Raw genomic sequence first — 25,837 nt, forward strand, 5'->3', positions numbered from 1 at the left:
ACAAGGACATTTTTCTATATACAAAATTGCTATTATCTCGGCCGTATCCTATCTGATCCTTGCGAGTCCTATGTCAAACAAGAGATATCGATGAGACCTATCATCCTGCCAAAGGACATTCAAATCGTCCTTGCGGTTCTCGAGATATCCTGCAATTTGTGATTTTCACACACTTCTCTTGGTTCTGAGACTGAAAAATTACGAGTGTTGGACTTTTAGATGACACCGTGATTTTTTGATGCCAATCGATAGAGTTGGTCCTTGCGATCCTATCAATGTGTGTCCTTTGAAAATGCGGTTAGAAATGGCCGAAATATACCTATTTTATTCACCTAAGTACTTTGTATGGGTGCCCCTAAAAGTATGCAATGCAATCGAAAAATGCTGACATAATTTTCGTTTTTTGGTTATAACTCTGCCAAATCCTTAAGGATCTGACAAGGACACACTTTTTTGAAATTAGAGTGACCAGAACTATCGATTGTCAATCAAGGATTTTAAGGATCTTTTAAAATAAAGGATCTTTAATTTGTGGAAGAGGTAGGAATAGCAAAATAGTGAAAATTGAAGGACGATCGTGATGTCCCTTGGCATAAGGATAGCTCTAATCAATACAAACTCACCGACATATCAAAAAGAACGAATATCCTGTAACCAGCTAAGTTAAAAGGACTTTTTTTATTGGGTATATCTCTGCCAAATCCTGTCCGATCCTTGAGAGTCCTGTGCCAATCGAAAGATAATTATGATGCCAATCATTATTAGCAATAGGTGGCCTTTGAATATGGGGCAGGATGTGGCCAAACCATGATTAATTTGGTATTGTGTGTGTGCCCTAAAAGTATGCAATAAATACTTATAATGCTGTAGAGGAAAAAATCCGTTGTTAATTTAAATTTAAAAAAACGTTAATATAAAACTCATTACTTAAATAATTTGTTGTAGTCGCTAAAGTTTCAAAAGAGTCAATTCATGAAGTAAAATACCAGGCGACCATAAATCAGCAGCAAGCAGTTATGCGGAAAGTCAATAGCTCCCGCTCTGAGAGAATCGCGAAGTTCTCTGATGCTGCAGGGTGAATCCACTTACTAATTTATTATGTTGGCCTGGTGAGAAATCGTGTCCAAATATTGTAATTTTCTTAAATTCTACCAGGCGCACAGAAGTGACTAGAAGGTAACTGTAGACAAATTCACTTGCGACAAATTCTGACCAAACAGATGCAAGCTCTCACTCTCTCTCTTAGGATCCACACTCAAATGGAAGCTTTCGTGGTCCCACTCTTAGGATCCACATAGAAGAGCACGCTCTCAGAAAAATTGACCAATGGCAGCAGGGCAAATTTGGCTGCATTTCTAGATCAATCCACTTGCTACTCTATTATGTTCGCCTGGTATTTCAGCTGTTCCACAAGGTTTTTTTGCAAGGAATCTCGTCGAGATTGTTATTGTTATTATTTGGAACAACGTATTGTAATCGATTAGCTGTCGTTAACAAGCGTTGTTCAGCTGAAATTAAATACTTACTATACTTACGCTGTTCTGATCCATATTGTATTGCTCATCTTTTGTTAGATGTTTTTTAGTTTTCAAGAGTCAAAACAAAATTGTTTTGTTATGCGTTATTTATTTATACAAAGTAAAATAATTTTTAATTCAACTTAAATTAATTTACGGTTATCTTCAATTAACTTTTCCGCTTCGCTTTGAGCTGCCAAGTCGTCGCGTCCGCTCATTAGCTTTTGCTTGCGAGTGCAACACCGAATTGCAAAAGTGATTTTTGTTTTTTGTTGCGTTGCAACTTCAACCGCATCCTTCCGTTTGCATAAAAGTCTGAGAGATATTTAATTCTTTTTTGCCAAATGTTCGGCAAATTCGTTGGATAATTTTCGCCACGCCAGGCAAATGTCGACGAATATTCGTTGATTTATACGAAAAGTTTGTTAATGCGCTCAAAAAGCAGCAGAACTGCTTCTGCATCAGCATCAGCAACAGCGGCAGCTTTGGCTTTAGCTTTAGCTATGGCTATGGCTATGGTTGAAACACGCCCCCGAAACTCAGCCACAATTTCCGCAGCGCACCGAAAATTTGCCAAACCGACGTCAACCCTGAAGCGAACAAAAATGCAGAGATCGATTTCGATTCAATTAGTGGAAATTAAATGTAAGTATACTCAGACACACATACACACACACATGCACATACATATATTTTTGTTGCAATGCATTCGTATTTGTACGTTTGACTTTGTCGATAAGCTGTGTGGTGGGAGCGTGACGGCGAGGGTGAGGGCGAGGGTGAGGGGCGAAAGGCATTGCGATGATTACATTTCCGCACTCAGCGCTCAGCTCCGCACCGCAGCCAAGTAACCAACTCAGCCATAAAATGAGCGCAGCAGCAGCAGCAGCAAAAAAAACCGATGACGACGACGACGACGATGAGAATCAAGCCAAAAATCAGTTCAATTGCAAATTGAAAATCCCCTTACAACTTCCGTTTCCGCAAGAGAGCGAGAGAGAGAGGGAGGGAGTAGGTCGCTCAGCTGCCATGACAAACGTGGCGTATGAGCAATGCACACTAATTGGCCGCCGTTCGATGCCGTTTGCCGTTTCGGTTGCCACTGTCAGTGGCATTTGCGAGCTGCCACCAGCCACCATACGAAAACTACCACACTGCCACCCGCACCCTCCCTCCGCCCCACCATCACCCACATAACCAGTCAACCACTCAGTTCAGCTGCCATTTTGAGTTGCCAGTTGGCAGCTTTTGGCTTAAAACCGGAGTTGCTGGCGTAATTCAGACCGGGTCGCAGGCAGGGTCACAGCCTCAGCTCAACTCGATGCAAAGTAGAGAGCGAGAGTTGAGATAGCAAGAAGAAGAGAAGGAGTGAGAGAGAGAGGGTTATTGCATAATTTGAAGGGGTTAAGCCATTGAGCTTTAATGCAAAATTTCAATTGAACGTCAAACAGTCAATTCGCTTTAGCGGCGATAATCGTAAAAGGATAATGGCGCTAAAAGCGCATAAAAAGGCAGCCAAAAGGAGTCAGCACTCCCCATAGAATGAAACAGAAAGAAAAAGACTCACTTGCAGCTAGTGTGTGTGTGTGTGTGTTTGTTTGTGTTTGTGTTTGCGTGGCGTCTGTTATGGCCGTTGGTTGGCATAAGTGTGCACTCAATTAAAGGATATATTCGGGCTCTGGCTAACGGCCGCTTCATCTTTTTTGCCTGCCTAGACACACACATCTCTTGGGAGTGAGTGTCGAAAAAGATTGTGACAGAGCAGCACAACTCGTAAGCTGCTGGAGAAGCAAATAAGGAAAATAAATAACATAGGATTGTAAGTAAAAAAAAAAAATCATAAACTATTTGCATAGTCGAAATTTAAATATCCTACCGAAAACATATCCTACAAAAAAATAATCACATTAGAGATAATTTACGTTCGACTCTTAGAAAACTTTATTGATGTTAAAATAGAATTAAATAAAAGTATTCTATAGATAAGCTTGTTCAATTTATGTTTAAAAGTTCAACACTAAATTGAAAAGTATTAAGAGTCCTACTGCTGTTAATTCTCTATAACTTAAACTACAATTAAGTCCAAACTTTTTGAAAGTTAACATAGTAATTTTAAGAATTATAAATGATTTCGATTTATGTTTACTTAAAGTATTTTATAAATTGCAGTTTTCAATAAAGTTCATTTTATTTGTGTTAAAAGAGTTAAACTGAATATAAAACTGAAAAGTTAAGATAGTTCTAAGATTCTTAAAAATAAATGTCTGAATATTATTTAGATTTGTAAAGTATTCAACTAAATGGAAGACTGCAAAGTTGGCTAATAAATATTTGACATGATAATTATTTGTTCGCTAACTTTGCTGCTTTCCATTTAGTGCATTCAAGTGAAATTATTAAGCAAATTTATTGCAGTGTAGCAATGACAATAAAAGTCCTTTGCAGTCTGCATTGCAATAACTAAGAAGTGAACACTCCCTCATATGTGACTGTTGACTGGTTTTCTTGGAGAGCTTGTCCCATGTATATTGTTGTTGTTTGGTGTTGCCGCAAGGCCAAATGGTTATCATAAGCAGACGTCAAGGACAAGAGCGTTAGCGTCTTTAGCTGCCATTTTGGGGGCAACTTAATTTGCAACTTATACGCAAAAGCCTTTTGATTCTGTTATTTTTCGAGCTGGCGCTGCAAAAGTCTTGATTCCCTCTCTCTCTCTACCTCTACATCTGTCTCTTTCGCTCACTCTGTCGCTTTGCATGTTGACCCATGTTGTTGTTGTTTGTGCTTGATGACGATATGTCCTTTTACGCAGATTTATAACGCCTGCAGTTATTTGGCAAAGTTAAGCGAACCCTTTTCTTTATTTTTCTCGTTTTTTGTTCTCTTCTTCTTTAGCGTTTTTAGGCCTGCTTTCTTACGCTTGGCTCTACTTAGTTTTGTATGCAAAAGGGTCCTGTCGCTCATTGTCCTTTTTGGCCACAGTTACAGCTCTGGTTCTTGTTCTGGTTCTGGTTCTGGCTTCGCTGCTCTTCTCGTTGTTGTTGTTGTTTGATATACTTCTGATTAAGGGAATTTAAATTAAGCCTATGCAAATGCGCCTCCAGCTGTTTTTGTGTGCTCTGCTTGTTCCTTCTTATTGTTGCTCCTGTTGTCGCTTTCGCTGTTGTTGCAGCGCGCGTGTATCCTGTTTCAAGTGCTTCCCCTACCCTCTCTCTCTCTTTCTCTCTCTGTTCGCTTTCTGTCTCAACATATTAACGCCACTTTACTGCTCTGGCCGACATGACACGCCCACAAGCCCAAGCAACATATGCTTAAGAAACTGTCATATTTTTATGAGTCTGCAATCGCATTAGACATTATTAGCTTTAATTCTCTGACACCAGAAATGTTGTACGCATAAAGTACAATTCTTGTACATACACATACAAAAATATGAATATCTATTCCACATTTTAAACTATTTATATAGGGCACTTGAATTTTAGTTCAATTGCAGAATACATTTTAAAGCTCTTGCAAAAATAAGTTAAAAAAACTCTTAGAGTAAGAAGGTGTATAACTTCTTCTTCTAAACTTAACTTAGGAATATTTATACTACCCAACATTAGTTAAAGCGTCTTCTTGAATGTAAAATTCATATTAAACACTAAACTATCCTAAATGATATTGATGAATAAGTTAAAATTGTAAACAAGTATGACTCAAAATTACAACTTACAAAATGTTTCCTATACAAATGTTTCACTAACTGAACATTTTTATGCATAAACATATCAGCATACATTCAAGAGCACAGATATAAAAACGTGATTTTATTACCATCGAAATTTGCGAAAAATTGTTCGAAAGTTTCACAGTGAAACTATGTGTATAAAATTAATTATTAACTTCCGCTGAAAAAAGATTTTTATGCTTTTCAGCGCGAACTAAATGCATAATGAGTTTAAAAAAGTGCTTCCAAGAGCTCAATTAACATATGTAACACTTATTAGAATACTTTATATAATCAATAATTTATATTGATGTATTGTACATGTACATATTGTACATATGATCTATACATATACCATATACTATATATATATCACATTACAATGCGAGTGTTTGCATAATAAAATACATAACTTTTTACATACATACTCACCCACAAGCAACACCTATTCGCAAATAATATTCACACACACGCTTCGTAACATATTCATGCACACACACACACAGAACAGTCACCCACACACCTACACACTGACTCCATTCAGAAAGTTTAACCATAAAAAATTAGCTCGGTTGCCACTGTTGCTGTTGCTTGCGCCTCTTTGTGGCATGAGGCAAGTAGGTCCCATCGTGCCACAACACACAACTGGCCTATCCAAAGATGAAGCTGCCTCACAGCTTCAGATTCAAGCTTCATTCACTCATCGCGTCCCTTCATAGACTGTTCTGTCTGCTCGCCACGCAGATAATGAAATTGTTGAGCAGAGTACAACGAAAAAAAAGAGAAGAAAACCGACAAAAAAAAAAAAATTGAGAATGAAAACAGAGAAAAGTTTCGCGTTCTGTTCATCAGGCGAGGCAAACATTTTAAATACAAAAGGATATGCGTGGGCAGACGGCAATTCCCAGCACACAGAGCACTGAACACTGAGTGCTCCTCTCGGTCTCGGTCTTGGTCCTGTGCCGTCGATCCTTGCCGTCGCCTCGCCGCAGTGACATTGACGAAACGCTCGAAATTTACTGTACTCCACTCCAGCCGCATTCCTCCTTCTTCTTCTTCTGCCCCCTTCGCATTCCCTTTGGTAGAAGTTCTTTTTATGCTTTGTTACTTTGCGGTTGCTTCTTCAGTTCGTTTTGCGTCCTGTGCTCGACGTTTCCCGGTTTTCGTCATTGTTGTGTTTACTTATCCCTGTCGAAAAATTTTTTGGCGAAAACTCATTGAAGCGCGCGTCCTTGATGCGGTACTAAGGGAGGAAGGGAGGAAGGGAGAAAGGGAGGATGGAGTCTACGATTCTAGCGTGGCAGCGACTGCATTTAGTCAAAAGTGATTGAAAAGGCATTTTGTTATAATGCCAACTTAATGACAACGAAATTACAGCAAAAGCCAAGCCAACGACATCAACAACAGCAACAACAAGAACACCAACAATGGCTAAAAGCAGAAGAAGCAGAGGGAAAGCAGCAACCCACGCGATGCTCAGCTAAATGAGTTTGAAATACTTTGAGACCAGCTAAAAGTTGTTCACCACTGCGTATACGTAACATGCGGCAATGAGTAAATAGATACATTTGAGGGCCATAGCTACACTATATTTATTAACAGATTCTTTCTCTTCCCTGCCATCAATCAATTTCCCAATAGTTGCAGCGAGTTTATTAAACTTTTTTTATACACTTTTAATGACACGTTCGCCAAGTTTACATTGAATTACATTCCAATTACACCCACAAGTTGTACGCATATTACATTTAAATCTTTGTCTATTTTTAACTGCAGCAAATCCCCCAGAAGAAGCTGCCACCTACGCGTGTGGCAGGTATGACAACAATTAAATTGTTTACGCGTCTGCAGATTTATGAATGATTAGGAAAAGTTGTCACGAGCATCTCGTTTGCTTTTCTCTCTCTCTCTCTCTCTCTCGGTGGATAAGCTAATAAGAGGAGGACTTTAAAACAGAAATAGCAATGTACAGCACAGTTGCTGCGGAATTTATTTAAATAACAAGAGAGAATCTACAGTCGAATGTGCTCGACTTTGAAATACCCGCTTCCCATTTTAAGTAATAGAAAAGCAGTGCGGTATTAATATTAAAATATACCAAATGAATATTATTAATAATAATAATGCGGTATATATATCGGTATATTAATACCGCAAAAGTACTAAAACTAAAACTGGTATATAAATATAGTACTATACTCATAATATACCATGGAGTACAACCAAATTGTCACCCAAGGCAACTACAAAAGTATTTCTCATAGCATAACAATTGTAATTTTTATGCGATCGCAACCAAATATTCGGAAATCATAACAACTATTGTTATATTGTCTGTACCAAAACTCAAGCTTCAAAGCAAGTAAGAAAGCTACAGTCGAGTATGCTCGACGCTTTTGCCCATACAAAAGTATTTCTTTAATAACTTCAACAATTTTTATCTGATCGCAAACAAATTTTCAGGAATTATAACTACTATTGTTAATATTGTATATACCAAAATTCGCAACTCTAGCTTTAATTACGCTTGTTATTCGATTTTTTTTTGATTTGCGGGGGCGGAGGTGAGCGTGGCAAAAATTTGAAACAAACTTGATCTGCGTGCAAACATAACAAATGCTGTCGAAAAAAAAATTATAGCTCTATCTCTTATAGTCTCTGAGATCTAGGTGTTCATACGGACAGACACACAGACGGACAGACGGACATGGTTATATCGACTCGGCTGTTGACCCTGATCAAGAATATATATACTTTATAGGGTCGGAAATGCCTCCTTCTAGCTGTTACATACATTTCCTGCCGGCACAAAGTTATAATACCCTTCTACCCTATGGGTAGCGGGTATAATAAAAGGAAATAAAATACAAAAGAAAACATAGAAATCTCGAATACAAAAAAAAATGTCAAATATGTTTCATTTAGATGACACAATTTCAATAGTTTGTGTATAAAACTATGAAGAAAATTCTATATGATTACTAAGATGAATAAAAACTTTGAGTTGCAGAAACAGACACAAATATAATTTACAAAGCTCCAATTTAAATAAAATACAAAAGCTTCTACTCTGTATAAAGATTAAGCTACATAACTAAAACATAAAAAATGCATTAAAAAAAGAAAAACATATTTGAACAACAATGTAATTATTTGTTCCCTTTGGAAGTAAAGTCAAATCAAAGCCAAAACACAATTATGCATAATTTATATGTCCAAGACCAAGTGTGAGACTTCCCAGTGGAACTTTTCTGTGGAAAAGTAAGTGGGTAAGTAAGTCATTACGTTTTGTTTACTTCGACTGTCCTGCACACTGGCCTTAAACAAATACGAGCAGACAATAAATAAACATATTCAAAGCAAATTACACAACATTCCCTCACGTATTACATACAAGAATTGTGCTTTGCTATGCTAACCTATAAACCCAGCCCCAAAGCTGGGAGAGCACGAGGATGTTATCCGGTTGCGGAAGCGTTGTGCATAAGTGAGCATAAAGCAACTGCAGAAAGCTAACTACATGATCTAACAGCTTAAGCATAGCATATTATGCTGCTATAATGGGGTCTTGGCAACAACACGACTCTGAACTGATTTTCCAAATCCCGACGAGACAGCAATAACACAGACTTTGCAATCGTGACGCTTTCAACGCGCGATGCCAAAAAGAGAGTTTCAATTATTAATGTTAAATAAAATGCAGTAGAGTGTCCGATGCACAAACACACACACACTGCTGACATGGGAATGCAAATGTAAATGCAAATACAAATACGAATACGAATGCAAGGAAATGCGATGGAAAATGACGATGGAGAGTCTGAAGAGAGAGAGAGAGTTGCTTCACTGTGCACGTAGCCGAAAAGTATGCTATTGAAATATTTATGCACCGCTCGTTCACTCGTTTGCTTTGTTTGCCTGTCAGAGGAATGAGTGTGCTCAGCATATGTGTGTGTGTGTGTGAGTGTGTGAGTGGCTGATTAAGCATTTGACATACATATTTCCTTGCAGCAAAGGCGAGTTTCAATCGTATTAGACATGCAAAAACAACACGTGCCAACACGCACACTCTGCCTCCCTCTCTCTCTCTCTCTCTCTCTCTCTCTCTCTCTCTCTCTGTCTGTCTGCTTGTTGTCTGTGTCGCATTTTCCTATTAGCAGCCAGTCGAGCAACAATTTGAAACAAAATATGCAAATGCAGCCAAGCGTATGAGCTATATAGACTAACTCCCCATTCATTCCTTCCTCGTCTCCTTGTTAACTGAATCTCCGTCTCTCTCTCTCTCTCTCTGTATCTCTCACCCATTTTGCCGCATTGTTTTTCACTGTCTGTTTGTCGCTTGCCGCCTGAATGATTCGTAGCATTTGCCAGCCAAATTTATAGCACGTGCTGCAAAACTTTTCGGGCTAGAAAAAAGAAAACGAATTTTCGAAATCAGAGAAGAAAACTCATTTTTACCCTTATCCTTATCTACAGTTGCCACAGCCAGTTGGCGATTGCAGGTCGCAAGTTTCACTCTGTGTGTGTGTGTGTTAGCAAAACTCTAACAAGAGAAATGTTATGTTGTCTTTTTAATTGAATTCGAAAGACCGCATAACTGAAATCGCAAAGCCAGCCAAAATCTTGGCCAGCAAAAAAAAAAAAGAAAGAATAAACGAACTTCGACATTTCGAACATCTCTCGACCATTTTTTGGCCCCATTCGACAGGCAATAAAAATGTTGTAAAAATCGCAAAAAGTAATTTCAACAAGTAGAAAAGAGTTCAGCTAATCTAAGGTGACTTTTAAATACGCTTAGAGAATAAGTACAACTTCTATAAAAATATGAAAATATAGTTTTATGTTTACAATGACTTTTATATATTTATGTTTCTTGAATTTATTAAAAAACAGCTTAAATAAAATTTGAGTTGCATAAATTAAGCAATTATCAAAGTTTCATTTGATAAACTCTTCAAACAAATCTATTCTGTATTACAAAGATAATGAAACTAGTGTTCAGCAAAGTTTCTTGAATGAAAATAAAACATTTTTAATCAAAAACTTATTTTAAAAGAATCCTACATGAAATTGAGCAGATAAGTTATTTAATTTAATATGTATTTTCTATTTATTTCCCTACATAAATTTATTTAATATCTAATTTTGTAGGAAAATTATTAATTTATTCCAATGAAATTTCAAAATATAATTTTTCGAATCTTTCATTTTTAGTTTTTTTCTTAACATTCTATAAACATTTTTTTAAGCCCCGCCTTATGAAATGCCTCTAATTAGTTTCAAGCTTATTCTCAATTACTTATCTTAGTCGCCTTTATGACTTTAGTTAGTTTCAAACTTATAAGTTTCAACTTATTTTAGTCACCTTTATGACTTCACTTACTAAATTCCTATATAAATTGTAATCTAAATTATCTCTTCTAATATTTCAGTATTTATTACTAAAGTTGTCATCTTTACCGCCATAGCTGTCATACCCTTTCGTGGAGTGTATCTTCGGTGAGTGAGCAGCAGATTACATGCGATTGCCAGCGAGCGATAAGCGACTAGTAGTAGTCCAGGTCGTCTTCAGTTGTCGTAGCCAGCGAATCCGTAACCCGCATTCACATTTCGCTATCCGCATCCGCATCAACATCGGCATCGACATCGACATCGGCAACTCTCAACTGGCAGCATCTGTATTCGAAGCGTCCGCCCGGTTGGCCGGCTCAATTAGTTGGCGCATTAAGGGGATCTCTGGAGCTGAGCGAGCCGAAGGAATTTATTGTGTTGCCCCGGCCGAGTTCGTGTTAGTTGTTAGACGCCGTTATCGCTGCAACCAGGCGCTGCTGTTCGACTCCCCTTAACCCCCTGCTCCTTGAGTGCGTCCTGGTCTCGTAATTGACTTGTTGCCAAGTAATCGTTGCCTGTTAACTGCTGTTGTCAGGGGATTATCTACAGTTCAGTTGAAATCGACTTAGTGCCCTCCCCCCCCATCTCATCGTAATAAACTACAGCCTAGTCTGGTCTGGTCTGGCCACACTGGCGATAGCTGCTGGGAGGTGAGCTCATTGAAGTGCATGAAAAGTGAAAAACAATAAACATGCTTAGCACATTCTTCGACGCCAGCGTCAGAGTCAGAGTCAGAGTCAGCTACAGCTTCCAGCTTCCACAGCTTCCAACTTATCCTTAATTCGAGTGCTTTGTTTTGTTATTGCTGTTGCCTGCGAATTCCTGGCTAATTGGTTTTGCATATGTCGAGAGTCCTTCTCGCCAACTCTCACCTGGCAGCCACCTGCAAATGCCCTCAAGTGCAGCAGCAGCAATAGCAGCCGCTTCTACGCTCTATATCTGTTATACTATCTGACCCACTCTCAAACACACCGGAAGTAGGCAACAAGCGGCGTCCGCAGCAATCAACGCTCAACGCGCTCAGCGTTCTATTCGTTAGCTAACCCCCCGGCGATGGTGGTCACTTTAAAGGCATTGCCATAAATGTTACATTCGGCTTTTAGCCATACATTCACTCAAAACTGGAGCGTGCACAACTTGTGGCATGATGAATGCAGATGAGGCTAGCCAGCAATTTAGTTTGGCTTTTGAAAAGTCAGCGCGAGCAGACAGCTTATTTCAATCCATACGGTAAGCACCTATGCATGCGTTCGCTCGCACCTTCCTATCACTCCTCGCCCTCATCACATCACACATCCTCTGAAACCACCCATTTAATACGGGACAGCGCGTTGCAACCTCTCTCGTACATCAACCGCACTTGTGGTCTGTCGACTTTTGCGCTCATCATAACTTGCATACCCTGTTAAAGTATGTAAAGCGCTGGGAGTTTGTAAACACTTTAGTTATTCAAAGGTTATCAAGGATTGATAGAAGAGTCATCAAAACTATCGATAGTACTATCGAATCCAGATTAGCGACAAACTATCGCTAGATAAGTTACCAATTTTATCGCTACTGTTCATTGAAAATAATCAAAGAAAAACTATTGTTAAAAGAAACGATAGTACTATCGATCATCAATGAACAATATCGATATGTGTGTTAACTGTCAAACTGTTATAGCTACAACTGTCAATGTAATCAAAGAGATTTTTTCTCAAGAGTTATCGAAACTATGATTAGCACAATCGATACTCATTTATGATACTATCGACCAACATAGGAATATTTATTCGAAATGACAGTTTTTATTTTATATTTATTAGTGATAATGAAGCTAATAACCAAGCGAGCTTACAGCACAGTTCTAACTAATTTCTCTTGTAGACAAACTATTTAAAAAATTCCAATGCACTTTTAACAAAAAATCCAATTGATTATGATAAAAATGTTTGGCATGGATAAAGCATTATTTCGTTTTTATTTTTTTTTTGCTAAAAAAATCTATAATTAAATAGTGATAAGCATTTTACTGATTACCAATTGTTTGTGTATATTAAATCTGTGCCTGGGTATTGACAGTAATAAAAAAATGATAGCAACAAAACTCATTAATAAAAAATTTATGTTATCTGTCTTTCACTTTTCACCGAATAAAATGTTAACATTTCTTTCTACAGTTTTTTTTTCTTTATGGTACATAATTGCAATTTCAATGGAAAGTGTAAGGTTCAAATTCAGCAAGAATTATAAATTGTGATAAGTGACGAAAGAAATAAATAAATCTTGGTTTATGCAAGTTTATTTTTCATATTTTTTGTTGACGTTCATTCATTCATTTATTCAGTTATAAATACGTACTTTAGTCTGCTTTATCTCTGACTGTTGCTCCTACAATTTCAAGCTGTTTTTGTTCAAGTCTTTCACTCTTTCCCTCTCCTATTCTAATTCTTTTTAATACTGGTCTCAGTCAAATGGCAATTCATAAGTTTCGCATTGAATGCCAACTGCTTTCTTAACTATTTAAATCTTGTTTCTTACAAATAAGAAAAGCATCATTTGAAGCAGAAAGAAATGCATGCTCAGATCTTATTAATAGATTTTTTGAATGAATTCAAATGCAAACTTTGAAGTAAATGTAATTAGAGTGAAAAGTATCTGACAAACTTATTTATAAACACAAAACAAGAAATATTATTATTTTGAAGGTACATTTAATATTAATAATATGAATATACATTTTGCTATGCCTTTTTTTAATTTTTTTTTTTACATAGCACATATTTAAAAGTCGATCACGTTTCGACACTGCTTTCTCACTTGTTTTACGTATTTATTTATTTATTTATTCACATTCACGTTTGCCTGATTAGCTTGACACTGAATTGCTATAATAACAACTTGCTATATAACCTTCTGCAAGTTTCAAGGTAAATTTTGAGTGGTCTTTTCGAGTGCTCGGCATGAATCTTGTTACAGCTTGTTATAAACCACCTTTTTACACTCTTCAGCGAAAGCAACACACAACCACATACACACACACACACACACTTGTACACTTTCCTATAGAGCCTCACTTTTATGTCAGACACCGTTTTCAATGGGGTTTTCTCCCTTCGACTACTTAATGCGCTTTTAAGCGCGCTAATTAAAAATGTGGCAATTGCACGTTGCGTTTTTCCTATTACACAGCAAAGGCTCTGCTCCTCACTTTTTACTCCTCCTTCTCGCCTCTCCTCTGCCTCATCTCTCATGTCATTTATCCATAATGGCGTCAGGTTTTCCATTGCAAAATGGTGAAGGCGGAGACTACGTAATTAACGCTTTCACTTTTGCCTCAGACGCAGCTGCTCCACCTGCTCTTTCCCCTCTCCCTGCTCTCCTTCTTCTCTTCGACTGGTACTTGGCAGCAGCTTTCGGTGGCTTTGGCGCTGCTTTACTTATATTGCATATATTTATATATTAAAATGCAGCGAACAGTCGAGCGTAAGCTGAGAAAAGAGCTAAAAATGTAATAACTCTTGTTGTGGCCACGCCCCAAATCCGGATGCTAACGCAACTCGAATAGAAGAGAGAGAGGGAGTTGGGTATGCGGAAACGCTTCTTTTTTTGCCTGCGTTTATTTTGTTGTTAAGCTGCTTTTGTCCGCAGGTGTTGCTATTGTTGGTTTAACGCTCTGCATTGAGCTTCGGCTTCGGCTTTGGCTTTGGCTTGGGCTTGGGCATTGTGGCATACAATTTTATTTTATTTTTTCGCCAAGTCCAAGCTGCTTATTAATTCAAAATTGAGCGTCGCTAATAAGCTTACCCGCCTCGCTATCAAAAAAGAAATCCCAACCAGTTTTGCCTGCTTTTTCCAATCGCTTTTCCTTTCTCGTATTCGCTCTTTCTTTATATGCTCTCGCCGCCTTAATTGTGCGCTAATTCTAATTATCAGCAACACATTCGAGATGCAGACTCCACTCTTCCTCCCTCTCTCTCTCTCTCTCTCTTTCTCTCTCTCTTTCGTTACCATCTTCCATTTCACCGACGGCGGCTAACGAGTGTTTATTAATGCTGCTAATGGCGAGCTGCCGCCTTTGATGACGCCTCCTACTCCTTCTTCTTCTTCTCCTTCTCCTTCACCTCTGCCGATCTCCTCTTTATGCGCCTCTTCCTCCTCCTCTTCCTCATCGCTTACAAAATACGCGCGCGCTACGCAATTAGCACACAAATATTTCCGCATGTATTTCGCTCTTTTTATATTTCTGGTACTCATTTAAAAAGTACCAAAAAAAAGGGTATTATAAACTGGAGCAAGTGTTGGCTGGTGAATGCCACACAAATGAAAAAGTTAAATATATCACTCATTATGTTTTTACAGAATAACTTCATTTACATTACAATATGTCGATACCAACGGTACAATTAATCAGTGCTAGTCAAAAACGGCATAAATTCAAATTGTTTTAAATGGTATTCACTCTTTTGAAACTTAGAGGCAACACCTAAAACTTAAGTCTATTAATATATAAATTATTTTCACAGCTGTTCTGAGAGCTTCCTTACGAATGCTTTATAAACACAAAGAATATAGATTCAAGTTAATGTTCAACAGTATAAAGAAGAAAGCCAAAGTTGCTTTAGAACTATTTCAAATGCATAGTTTGGAATTTACTATTAAATATAACTTATCAGAATTATTTTATATATTATATATACTACATATACTATATACATATATATATATACCATATTTTATTACTATAAAACTTCGCAAATATGAAATAAGTCATTCTCATTTTACAGGCAATCTCCTGCGTCGAGCAGTTTTGTTTTTACACACACTCTCAAATATTTTTTCTGCCTCTCAAGCGACCATAAAAATGCTCCAACCGAATTGTAGTAATTACAACAATTTGCATAAGCGGGCAACGTGCAGGCACAAGAGGCCAAGTGTGAGGGAGAGGGGTGGGAAGTGAGAGGGCAGCAAACGGAAATCAAAAAAGCGCAAAGCACAAAAGTATGCTACGCATTTTGCAATTTATTCATGCAGACAAGGAGCGACGACAACAGCAACAGCAACGGCAACAGCAACGACAACGGGCAGTGAGAGCGACCCAAAAATAAAAAAAATGCCGCTAATTATGTAATATGAAAATGTGACGACGACATCGTCAAGGACAAGGACACGAATCCGGAGCGCAGACTAAGCTGGAATTATTTGCATATGGTAAGCAGAGATCTGAAGCAGACAGGACCCTTTCTTGTATTGTAAAATACCCTGGAATAAGACTTTGAGGCTGCATTTTGAAATGTAAAGACAATCAAAAATTGTTTTGCCAGATTCATTGGAACCTCTGAGTAGCCAACAGTTGTGCGAACAAAAAGTACTTTTAGTTGATCAACATTTACATTTAAATATACATAAACATTGTGGAGCATTTCCTGTATTTTTACTACAGGGTAGCGATAAGTCATGCATGTTTAACCAGCATTCTTACTTATTTGCCTCTTTTCTTTTTTGGTCATTAACAAATTCAATTAACACTCTGCATACTTCAACATAAATGTGTGTGTCTACGAGCCTACGAGAGGGACAAGTTAAGAGCTCTTTTGATACCCTGTAATCAATAATAAAGAAGGTTGACTTACCGCTGCAGAAATGTGTGCACACAGCTCGTTTGTCCAGTTATTACAATATATACACAATCATAAAACAAATAAAAGAAATGTAGATACGACTGTTATGCTATCCTTTAAATGTAAAGAGTTGCATGCAACAGAGTAAAATAACAAAAGTCATGTAAATTATACTTATAATTGGATAAATCGAAGTCATAAACCTAATCCAAGCTTCAAATGGATTATAAAATTTTCGGAATCAATTCCGCCACCGATTTCTGGTACCCCTGAATATGTAATATATTTTGAAAGTTATTATTAGTAAATAATTCATTAAATAGTTAGCAACTGAAAAGATGTTATATATAATTCATTGGAAAACTACTATTTCTGTTAATTTAGTAATAATTATACAATTTACTTATTGTTGAAATAGATAGATTGTAAATAAAAGAAGACAGCAAAATATATATTTGTATTTGAATATATATTGTTTCAACTTAATCTGTGAAAGAAGATATCCCCACCTACCTTTTCATCAAGTTAAAAAATGTATTGGAAAATAAATTCATCATATGAACATCGTTAATGGAGAATCAGCTCTTATTGAACCACTTACAGGGTGCAATGTAATGTAAACATAATGCCACATAAAACAGCGACAAAAAAAAAAAAGAAAACGCGGAGCACAGGAAACGGAAACGCTTGCATAAAATTGCAATACGTGTTTATAGACATATGTATACAGAATATGTGTATAGTTAAATATATGTACAGTTTTATTTATATATACATAGTTATTCCATCGATATTTGCATTGGGCTGACAAAGTGAAAAACGCAATTTCAATTTGTTAACATTTTTATTTTTTCTTTGCTCAATCAAATTTATTACACGGCACCGAGGTTGAAAAACATATGAAAAACAAATTTGCAATCGGCGCTTATTTTCTTAAAATATTATCGTGTCTCTGGCAAACTGGTTGTATGTGTGTGTGTGTTCGTTTGTGTGTGTGCAAGTCGATGTAAGAGTGTGTGTGTGTGCAGGACAATTAAAATCATGCCACAATATTGCAGTACACACAGAGAAATACAATATAAAGAGGGAGAGAGAGAGAGATACGGATATCTGGAGCCAGAGATAGACACACACACTCATACACACATACACAGAGCCAGTTGCCAGTCGACAAACGTGGTTGCCACGGGCAGGCGGCAGACGAGCCTAGTAAATGGTAATCAACGCAAATCCTCCATAGAGCACCGCACATGGATAGGCAATCAGCAGCTGTTGATGGTCCATGGAGAATGCCGTGGCGAATAGTTTCGATGCCGATATGGCGCACCACAGTATGGCGATGCCGCTCACAATTAGGCCGAGTGTGCCCCTAGATAACGCGATGGGGGGAGAAAAAAAGCAGATAGAACAAAAATATACAACAACACAATTAGAAAGAGAGCGCACTGTTGAGATGAGCAAGAGATGAACGAGAGAGAGAAGTGCAAAGTAAAGCAACGCCGCACTCAAAATCAATAAACAATGCATATGCATGAGTTGATGGGAAAGAGTATACGGCTGACTGAGTGTTTGCCATAAAAAATTGCACATGACTCTCTCGCTCTCTCTCTCTCTTAGTCGTATGAGTATGAGTATGAGTGTGTGTATTTTGTGAATGAATAAACAGTGCAAACAAAGACAGCAGGCGATGTGCAAAGGATGTGCAAACATAGTCCAACTACAAAGCATCAAGTGCAACCCAGAGGCAGAGACAGAGACAGAGAGAGAGAGAACGAAAGACAAAGACTAAGACATAGAGAGAGCGAGAGAATGAAAATTGAAATATGCATCGGAGCTTATTGAGGGCTTAAAAAGATGAGAACGCAGCCTAAGCTCAATATGCGACAAAAACTGATTCCAAGTTTGTAACTATTTTAATCGTTTCATCGCTAGCTAAACCTTATTACACAACATCGACAAAAGAATACAAAGGCAACATATTTTTCAAGGCACTTGGTTTAGTTCAAGTTTATGTACAGAATTCTTATTTGAAAATCTGACAAAATAAATTTAGTATTAATGTTTGGATTATGCTACGAATCAGGAGTTTAAATCATATACTATATAATACACAGAAATATATTAAATCTTATCTTATCTTGTATAATACAAACAAATTAATACAAAACATATGATGAGGCAGGAGAAATTAAATCATAATTTGTATGTAATTGAAATTCAACTCACGCAGATGACACATAATTATCTTTACGGTTATTGGGGGCAACATATTTGAACCATTAAAATGCATTCGAATTAAAAGCACAACAGCTTTTGGGATATTAAAGCGCACTGCAATTAAATATATCATAGTATTTTTAAATACTGAATTATTACTCAAAAAGCTAGCATACAAAATAAATCGTCTTTTTGATTTCCAAACATTATAATTAGACAACAAAAAACATTCCATTTAAATATAGTATATAGTATTTTTTTATACTAAATTATTACACTTATTGCACTTAATAGAAAAAGGTAGCATACAAAATAAATCGTCTTTTTGATTTCCAAGCACTATAATTAAACAACCACAAAGTGACATTAAATAGTATATCAAATATATCTCAGTAAAACCTTAAAACCTTAGCACCTAAGGAATTTCTAATTAATCTAAGAGAAGCACATCTACGTCAAACAATTTAAAGTCATTGTCCAGCTCGATTAATGATCTTCCAGCTAAACAGTAACTAAATCACAAAGAATTTTAATCAATTGTAATTAAGATTGATGTATACCTGATGATAAAAATGACCATCCCGAAAGCTGCACACACAATGTACACACAATCTATAAATAATTTTAAAACATTCAAAGTCGCCTAACAACAATCTTACACACACACATACATACGTAGTGTGCACAATGCGGTTGCTAAGTTTAATGGATTGCCTTTTCTGTACAGAGCATTCTCTCTTTTTTTTGTAGTTGTTTTCTGTTGTTTGTGGTCGAAGCGGATCAGCTGTCACCTGGTCCCAAAACGGTTGCCCAATTCGCTTTCATGTGCAGCCTGCTGACCTAACTGCCAAAGTTGACCCCCAACAAAAAGCTTTCCCTTTAAATTTCCCTGCTCCCCGTCTCTTCCCTATCTCTCTCTCGGTTTCTCTCCCACTCTCTGCTTCCCTCAATTGCTGTTGCTGTTGATTGTGTCAAGTGATTTCTGGCTTGGCTTAAACAGACTACCCAATGCTGCCTAAAACCAATCAAACCAATGCTGTGGGCGCACAGCCACGCCTCTTCCCCACACTCACACATCAGTACAAACACACACACAGAGACATACACTTGCAACTACACAACTGCTGTCTGTATAATTTTTGTGCACTTTTGCATCACCAAACAAACTCAATTAAAAAGTCTGTCTAAAAAAATCGCAAAAATATTTACTGTAAACTTGCCTGGCTACGGTCTGACTACTACTATATGAACATCGCACTGGCACATAGATACACACACACACACACACACACACATGCAGAAACAAGCACAAAGTGCAGGCGTTTAAAACCAACAAATAAAAAATGCAAGCAAACAGCCAACCAAATGGCAATTGGGCAGCTTCAACAGCAGTTGCACAAAAAAGGGAACTACAAAAAATACTATATGAACAGGCGGCAAAGGGGAAAGGGTGCTGCCGAGGGGTGAGTGCGAGGGAGAAGAGGGGCAGACAAAACGATGCTGGTGTCGAGTAAGCTACGGCAATAGTTGTTTTTCGTGCCAGCGCCAGTTGAAATTATGACGTGCCAGAGTTCTGGCCAAAAGGCTCGATAGAGTTGGACGTGCGGAGATTGTGGGCGACTACACGCCCTCTTCCCTCTCTCTGCGTCACCCGTTATACTCGACTCTTATACCCATTACCTATTGGAGTAGAAGGGTATTACAAATTAGTGGCACATGATGTCATATTTTAGACGTAGTACTATGGCAATATACCAAATATACTCCGTAGTATATTTCGGTATTGTTGTGGTTTATTAGTTTTGTATACTTTAATAATAATGTCACACTGTTGCGAAAATTTGTCGGTCTTTTTGTGGGAAGTCTATTTTAAAACTGAAGAAAAAGTTTTTTTTAGAATTTTCCTATTTCCCTTTCGCCCCTAAAATCTATACTTTACAGCTAACGTCATCAATTTGGGTATACATATTAATAACAATTATTTTGATTATTTCGAGAAATTTCGTTTCAATCGGATAATAAATAAACTTGATATATATGTACATATAATAAAAGCTCAATACAGTTTAAACTCCCTTAATGGTAATCTCTATTGCCGAACATTTTAGCTATGGCATTTGTAAATTTTTAGAAAATAATGCCTTGAGTGGACTATAATCTTCTTCGGACAAACCTTTTTTTATTTTAAAATTTTGTAAGATAAAGTTTGTAATTTAATTTATTTTGAACAGTCTCATTACAAAACTGCAATGTTAACGATCCAAGTTCTAAAAGTTTATTTAAAAGAGTTACGGGTATTTCCAATGTTGAGCACTCAAGTCTATAGCTCCACTACTTGTTTTCTGTTTTAATTTTTTTTTTGTTGGCATGGTGCACGCAACATTTGCGTGATGCTTGGCAAAAGAACGAAGCAGCAGAGAGCAGCAAAATAAAACGTAGCGAACAAACTACCCAAACTACACACTCACACTCTCTCTCACACACACACACACACACACACGTCCAGCAAGTGCTGAACACATATTTGAAAAGGAAAATACGTGGCCAACTGTGGGTATCCCATGCACCTCCACTCCACTCCCTTTCTCTTCCCATTTTAGTGTCTCCCATCATTTACTGTGTGGCCTTCTCTCGCTTCGCTCTGTCCAAAGTGGCGCGAAAATTAAACGGCACAACGTTTCGGCTCTTTTTTTTCCGTCACTGGACCCGGACACGGACAAACCGGAGACGCAAGCCGATGTCGGAGTCGGAGCTGGACCCTTGGAGCACCGCTCGAAATTGTTGCCCCAGAGTACACTAAAAGCGCAAATTAAGTTGCCTATTTTTTATGCATCGTTGCAACGAAATTAAAAACCTATATGCCACACACAGTGTAGCGCACTCGTATGTAAGTGCTAGACATATAAAAATGTATATTTAAGTAAGATAAGCCAGAGCAGCGTCAACAGGAAACATAGAAGGGGCTTATTATTATCTATATAAGTAAAGAGTATTCCACAGAGAACAATTGACACCTACTAATGATAAAGCAACTAAAGCTTAAAGAAAAAAACTGCATTTTTAAAGCCCCTCAAAGTTGCCACATGTGTGTGATATGTAGCCAAAAAAAAAATCGCAACTGTATGGCAACCTCGAAACGTGATTGAAATGCGCCTGATTTGTAAACGTGATGGAAATGTTGAAACTCCCCAATGTTATGTATTGTATGCGACAGAGTGCGGATAAAAAAATAACAACAGATGAAACTGTTTGGAATTCCAGATCCCGGAATCAGTTTCACAAGCAAATAAATAACATGCTCTTTAAAGCCATTAAGAATTAAATACATATTTCAACAATTTAACAAGTTTAAATGGAATTTTAAACAAGTTGAAATGATATTTAACAGTAAATTACTTATGAGTGAAATTAAAGCAGTAAGAAATACTTAAAAAACTTTGACAAAAATCATAAGTGATTGTTTTCCATTAAGAATTACAGGAAATTACATTATTTTGAAGCATTATATTGAACTATTTATGCTCCATACAAAACTAATAAATAAAAAATCAAAGCATTTAAATCTAAAAAACCTAAACTGCTGTATATCTTTAGTTAAATAAATATGTAATTTTCACATTTTTAATCTCACAAACTACAATCAAAGCACATAGCAAGCTTTAAGGAGCTTTTATCTGACACAAATTGAAGAACAACAAATTCTTCAGTGAACTCTACAAGATTCTAATCAATGCTTGGACACTTGGATTCAATTTGTCAACAATTGTTATAGTTGGGGTTCGTAATCAAACTGAAAATAAGCAAGTCTAAACATCTGCAAAGCGAAAGGAGACTGAGATAGCAAATGAAATTCAAAGGATGGAGAGAAAGAGAGAGAGAGAGAGGGTTAAGTAGTTGAACGTGCTGCAGTCGCAGCTGGACAGACTTAGGCAAAGTTTGTAATTACTGCTCCATACAATGCATTGGCAACTTTTCAATTAAAAACATAAATACAAATCGAGGGCATGGCGAGTGGGTGGGCAATGAAAGAGTGGGCGAGGCGAGGCGATGTTGATGTTGACTGTGGTTTGAAATGGCGTAAAAGCTAGCGAAGTTGTGTCAACAATTACTTACTGAATGGTGATTAAAATGTTGATGCCAGAAAGCACGACCATGGGCAACAGACAATAGCCGAGAACGGAGGCCACAGCGCCAAAGGTCACTTGAGAGCGAGTGACCATCATCGACAGCAGACAGTAGAAAAATATGCAGCCCATGACTCCAATGCCATAGATATACGAGAATGTAACTTTACCGCTCTGTGAAAGAGAATAGATGGTGGAAAAGATGTTACATACTGTTTGTATTTGTGTAATCCGCAAACGTAAGAGTTAAATCACAAAAAAAAAAAAAAAAAAAGGCGGAAGCATTATGCAATTAGAAAAAGTGGAAGAGTTGTGTATTCCATATACATACCAGGAGCAGAATGCCACCGAGTGCTAGACAAAAGACCAATGGGCCAGCCATGTCCGTATCCTGGAGTATTTGTTGGTCTGTGCCGCGCAAGGGATTAAGCACGGCTAAAGTCTGTGAGAAGCAAAAGAGAGAGAGAATGAGAAAAACACACAACAGCAATGAGATTAAAATTATAACAACCGAGGGAGGGAGGAAGAGAATGGGTAGCGAGAGGAGTATGAGGATCTACAACAACTACACAGCCATCATCATTCACAACCTGCGGCAGGACACGACACAATTCATTTGTTCGCTCAGCGGTCATAAAACTGAGCCAGAGTTTCTGCCACAATATTCCTCCACTCACTCTCTCCCTTCCTTCCTCCTTCCTCCTTCCTCCGTATGCGTGTTTTCACTCGCAGTACAATTTGAAAAATGGAAATTGATGATAAATGATATTGCTGACCAATGGGCAGCACAGCAGCACGAATAGCAGGACACCAGAACAGCAGCCAACGTAGCTGTCAACATGTTTGACACACGAGAATTTAGACCGAGCCGGCCCAGAAATAAATGAAACAACACAGTCAGTCAGCATCACAACGAAACACAACGCAATAACCAAAAACAAAACAAAACAATCGTCGATTACAGGCAACACATGTGTCCCCGTTGGGTTGTTGAATTGATCTCAAGCCAAACATAAAATCCTTTTCCGACTCAAACTCTTCAAATTTGTTTGCCTGTTGTCAAAAGCACATTAATAACGAATGCCAACAAAGGAAATTATAAAATGGCGTACTCCACTTTTAAGAAAAAGATTTATTAATTGTACTTCTAACATTTCAGGAAAGGAAATTCTATTATAAAATAATATCAGCCAGAAATAAACCATTCTTATTTTCCACAAAATCAATCTATCCTACCATCGATAGAGGCATAGAAATGTTTTTATGTATGTATTTATGCTCAATTAAAAAAAAATAGGTATTAACAATTTCAGAAATGTACGGAAAAACGAAAAATATGTATATAAAACCAATAAAAATAATTGCAGCACGTAGAAATTTAAACAATTATTTAACAAATGCAAAAATAATAATAAGATCTACATATTTTCGCTTAAATCAGATTAAATTACTGGACAAACAGAAAAACGTCAACGTGACACGATAAAAATATTATTTAACATTTAAGACCACTCGTATGGGTAGAAAAAATGAATGTTTTAATAATTATAAATTTATATAAACAGTTTTTAATTGGTTTTAATCCTGCAACCTAAGGTAGGCAGCAGCTTAATTCGATTTGGTCACACTCTTCTATTTATTCTCCTGTTTTGTTGGGGGACTGAAGCAGGATTTGAATGCAGTACAATTTAATTAGTATTTCATTTAATTTTTATGATGGCACACAAACTCATTAACATTTTCATTTTTCAATTAACACAAACGTAATAAATTCCACAACAAGGGCAACAACTATAACAACAAAAACAAAAACAATAACATGAGAATACCGGAGAGAAATGAAGGGAAAAAATTACGCAAATTTTACAAAATGTACAAAAATACGAGAAAAGTTACATAGAACGAGAGTGAGAAAAGTAGAAAGAGAGTGAGAGCAATGCGAAAGAAAAAGTTTAATTAAAAACACAAAAGTTGTTTTATTTATTTAAAACACACACACAAAACGGCAAAAGGGCAATGAAAAAATATGTCTTCATTAACGACAAAACAACAAGTGCAACAATGCAAACGAGCAGAGAGAAAGTGGCGTCATAAAAATACAAAAAAAACAAGATTGGAAATGCAAAATGGCGACCAGCAACAGCAGCATGCAATAAATACAAAGGGCGAAATGCAAAAACATTTAAATTTCAATTAAAACGCCAGCAGCAACAACATCGGCCAGCGGTTGGAAGTTGCACTGAGCCTAAAGTGCACACTTCCCGTCTACCCTTTGACTTCCACTCAACAGCGCTACTGCCGCTGTGCACAGCAAATTAGAAAACATAAGAAAACGGTAGATGGCGTAATTGCAAATGCAAATAAAAAGGAGAGGCAATCTCGAGGCGAGACCATCAAGAGGAGCTGCCACTTCATATAAATTGTGAGCTGTTGCCCTCAAGGGAAAGCAATTTGCTGCCACTTACCTTTTGGAAGATGTGATTTGGATTGATGCCCAGTTCTGGAAAACAACAGCATAGATTAGTCACATATGTAAGCCTGAGTGTATGTGTGCGTGTGTGAACTTACCTTCAAGCAGCGGTGGCTCATCATCAAATTCGTTGCCAGCGGCGCCGTTGCCGGCAGCGCCTGTTTGATTAAATGATTTGTCCTGGCCATACGCATTATCTGTGTATGCTGTGGGATCGTAAAAGCCGCCAAGCCCTTGATTTGGTGCGTTATTGTAGCCTGGTGCATCATAGTTTGGCGGCACCGAAGGCTGTGTGTTGTCAAAACTCTGGAAATTGCTGAAGCACAATTGAGGAAACGTAAACAAATTGGAAATTCTTGCGGTAAATTTTTTGTGCAGACTCACAGCTCTTGTCCAAACTCTGGCATATCAAAGTTGTAGCTCGAGTCGCCTGTTGGCCCGGAGGCATAGAAATCGTTGGGCCCACCAAACTGTGACATGTTTTAACACTTTAACACAATATATTTTTGTTTATAATATACAATTTATCTTTAAAATATAATGCAACACGTCAGCTGGGTGTCCGCAAGTCGGCGTGACCGAAAAATCTAATTTTGAAATATACTATTTAATACCAAGTAATACTTTAAACTGGTCACACTGAATTGCTCTTATCTGTCATTCACAGCGAAAAGTTAATATTGCAGCTGTTAAGTGACTGTTAAGCTGTCAACTAACTGGGCGCGCAGTTTAAAATTAAGGAAAGGTAAGGTACTAAATTAAAAGCAGAGTTCTATTGTTGCATAAAAAGTATAGTAAAATAGTCA

General features: G+C 37.4%; 1 protein-coding gene across 1 annotated transcript; it reads right to left on the reverse strand.

Moving 5' to 3' along the window:
• Positions 1–17,045: 17,045 nt before the first annotated feature.
• On the reverse strand, positions 17,046–25,618 carry LOC132793247 (protein YIPF5). Its single transcript, XM_060803003.1, has 6 exons — positions 25,416–25,618; positions 25,130–25,347; positions 25,027–25,061; positions 22,893–23,003; positions 22,551–22,735; positions 17,046–17,589 (listed from the first exon to the last, which is right to left on the reverse strand). The coding sequence occupies exons 1-6, from the start codon at positions 25,508–25,510 to the stop codon at positions 17,427–17,429; spliced, it is 807 nt and encodes a 268-aa protein (XP_060658986.1). The 5' UTR covers positions 25,511–25,618; the 3' UTR covers positions 17,046–17,426.
• Between the last annotated feature and the right edge of the window lie 219 nt (positions 25,619–25,837).

The sequence above is a fragment of the Drosophila nasuta genome, chromosome 2L (genome assembly GCF_023558535.2).
Source record: "Drosophila nasuta strain 15112-1781.00 chromosome 2L, ASM2355853v1, whole genome shotgun sequence".
Lineage (NCBI taxonomy): Eukaryota > Metazoa > Arthropoda > Insecta > Diptera > Drosophilidae > Drosophila > Drosophila nasuta.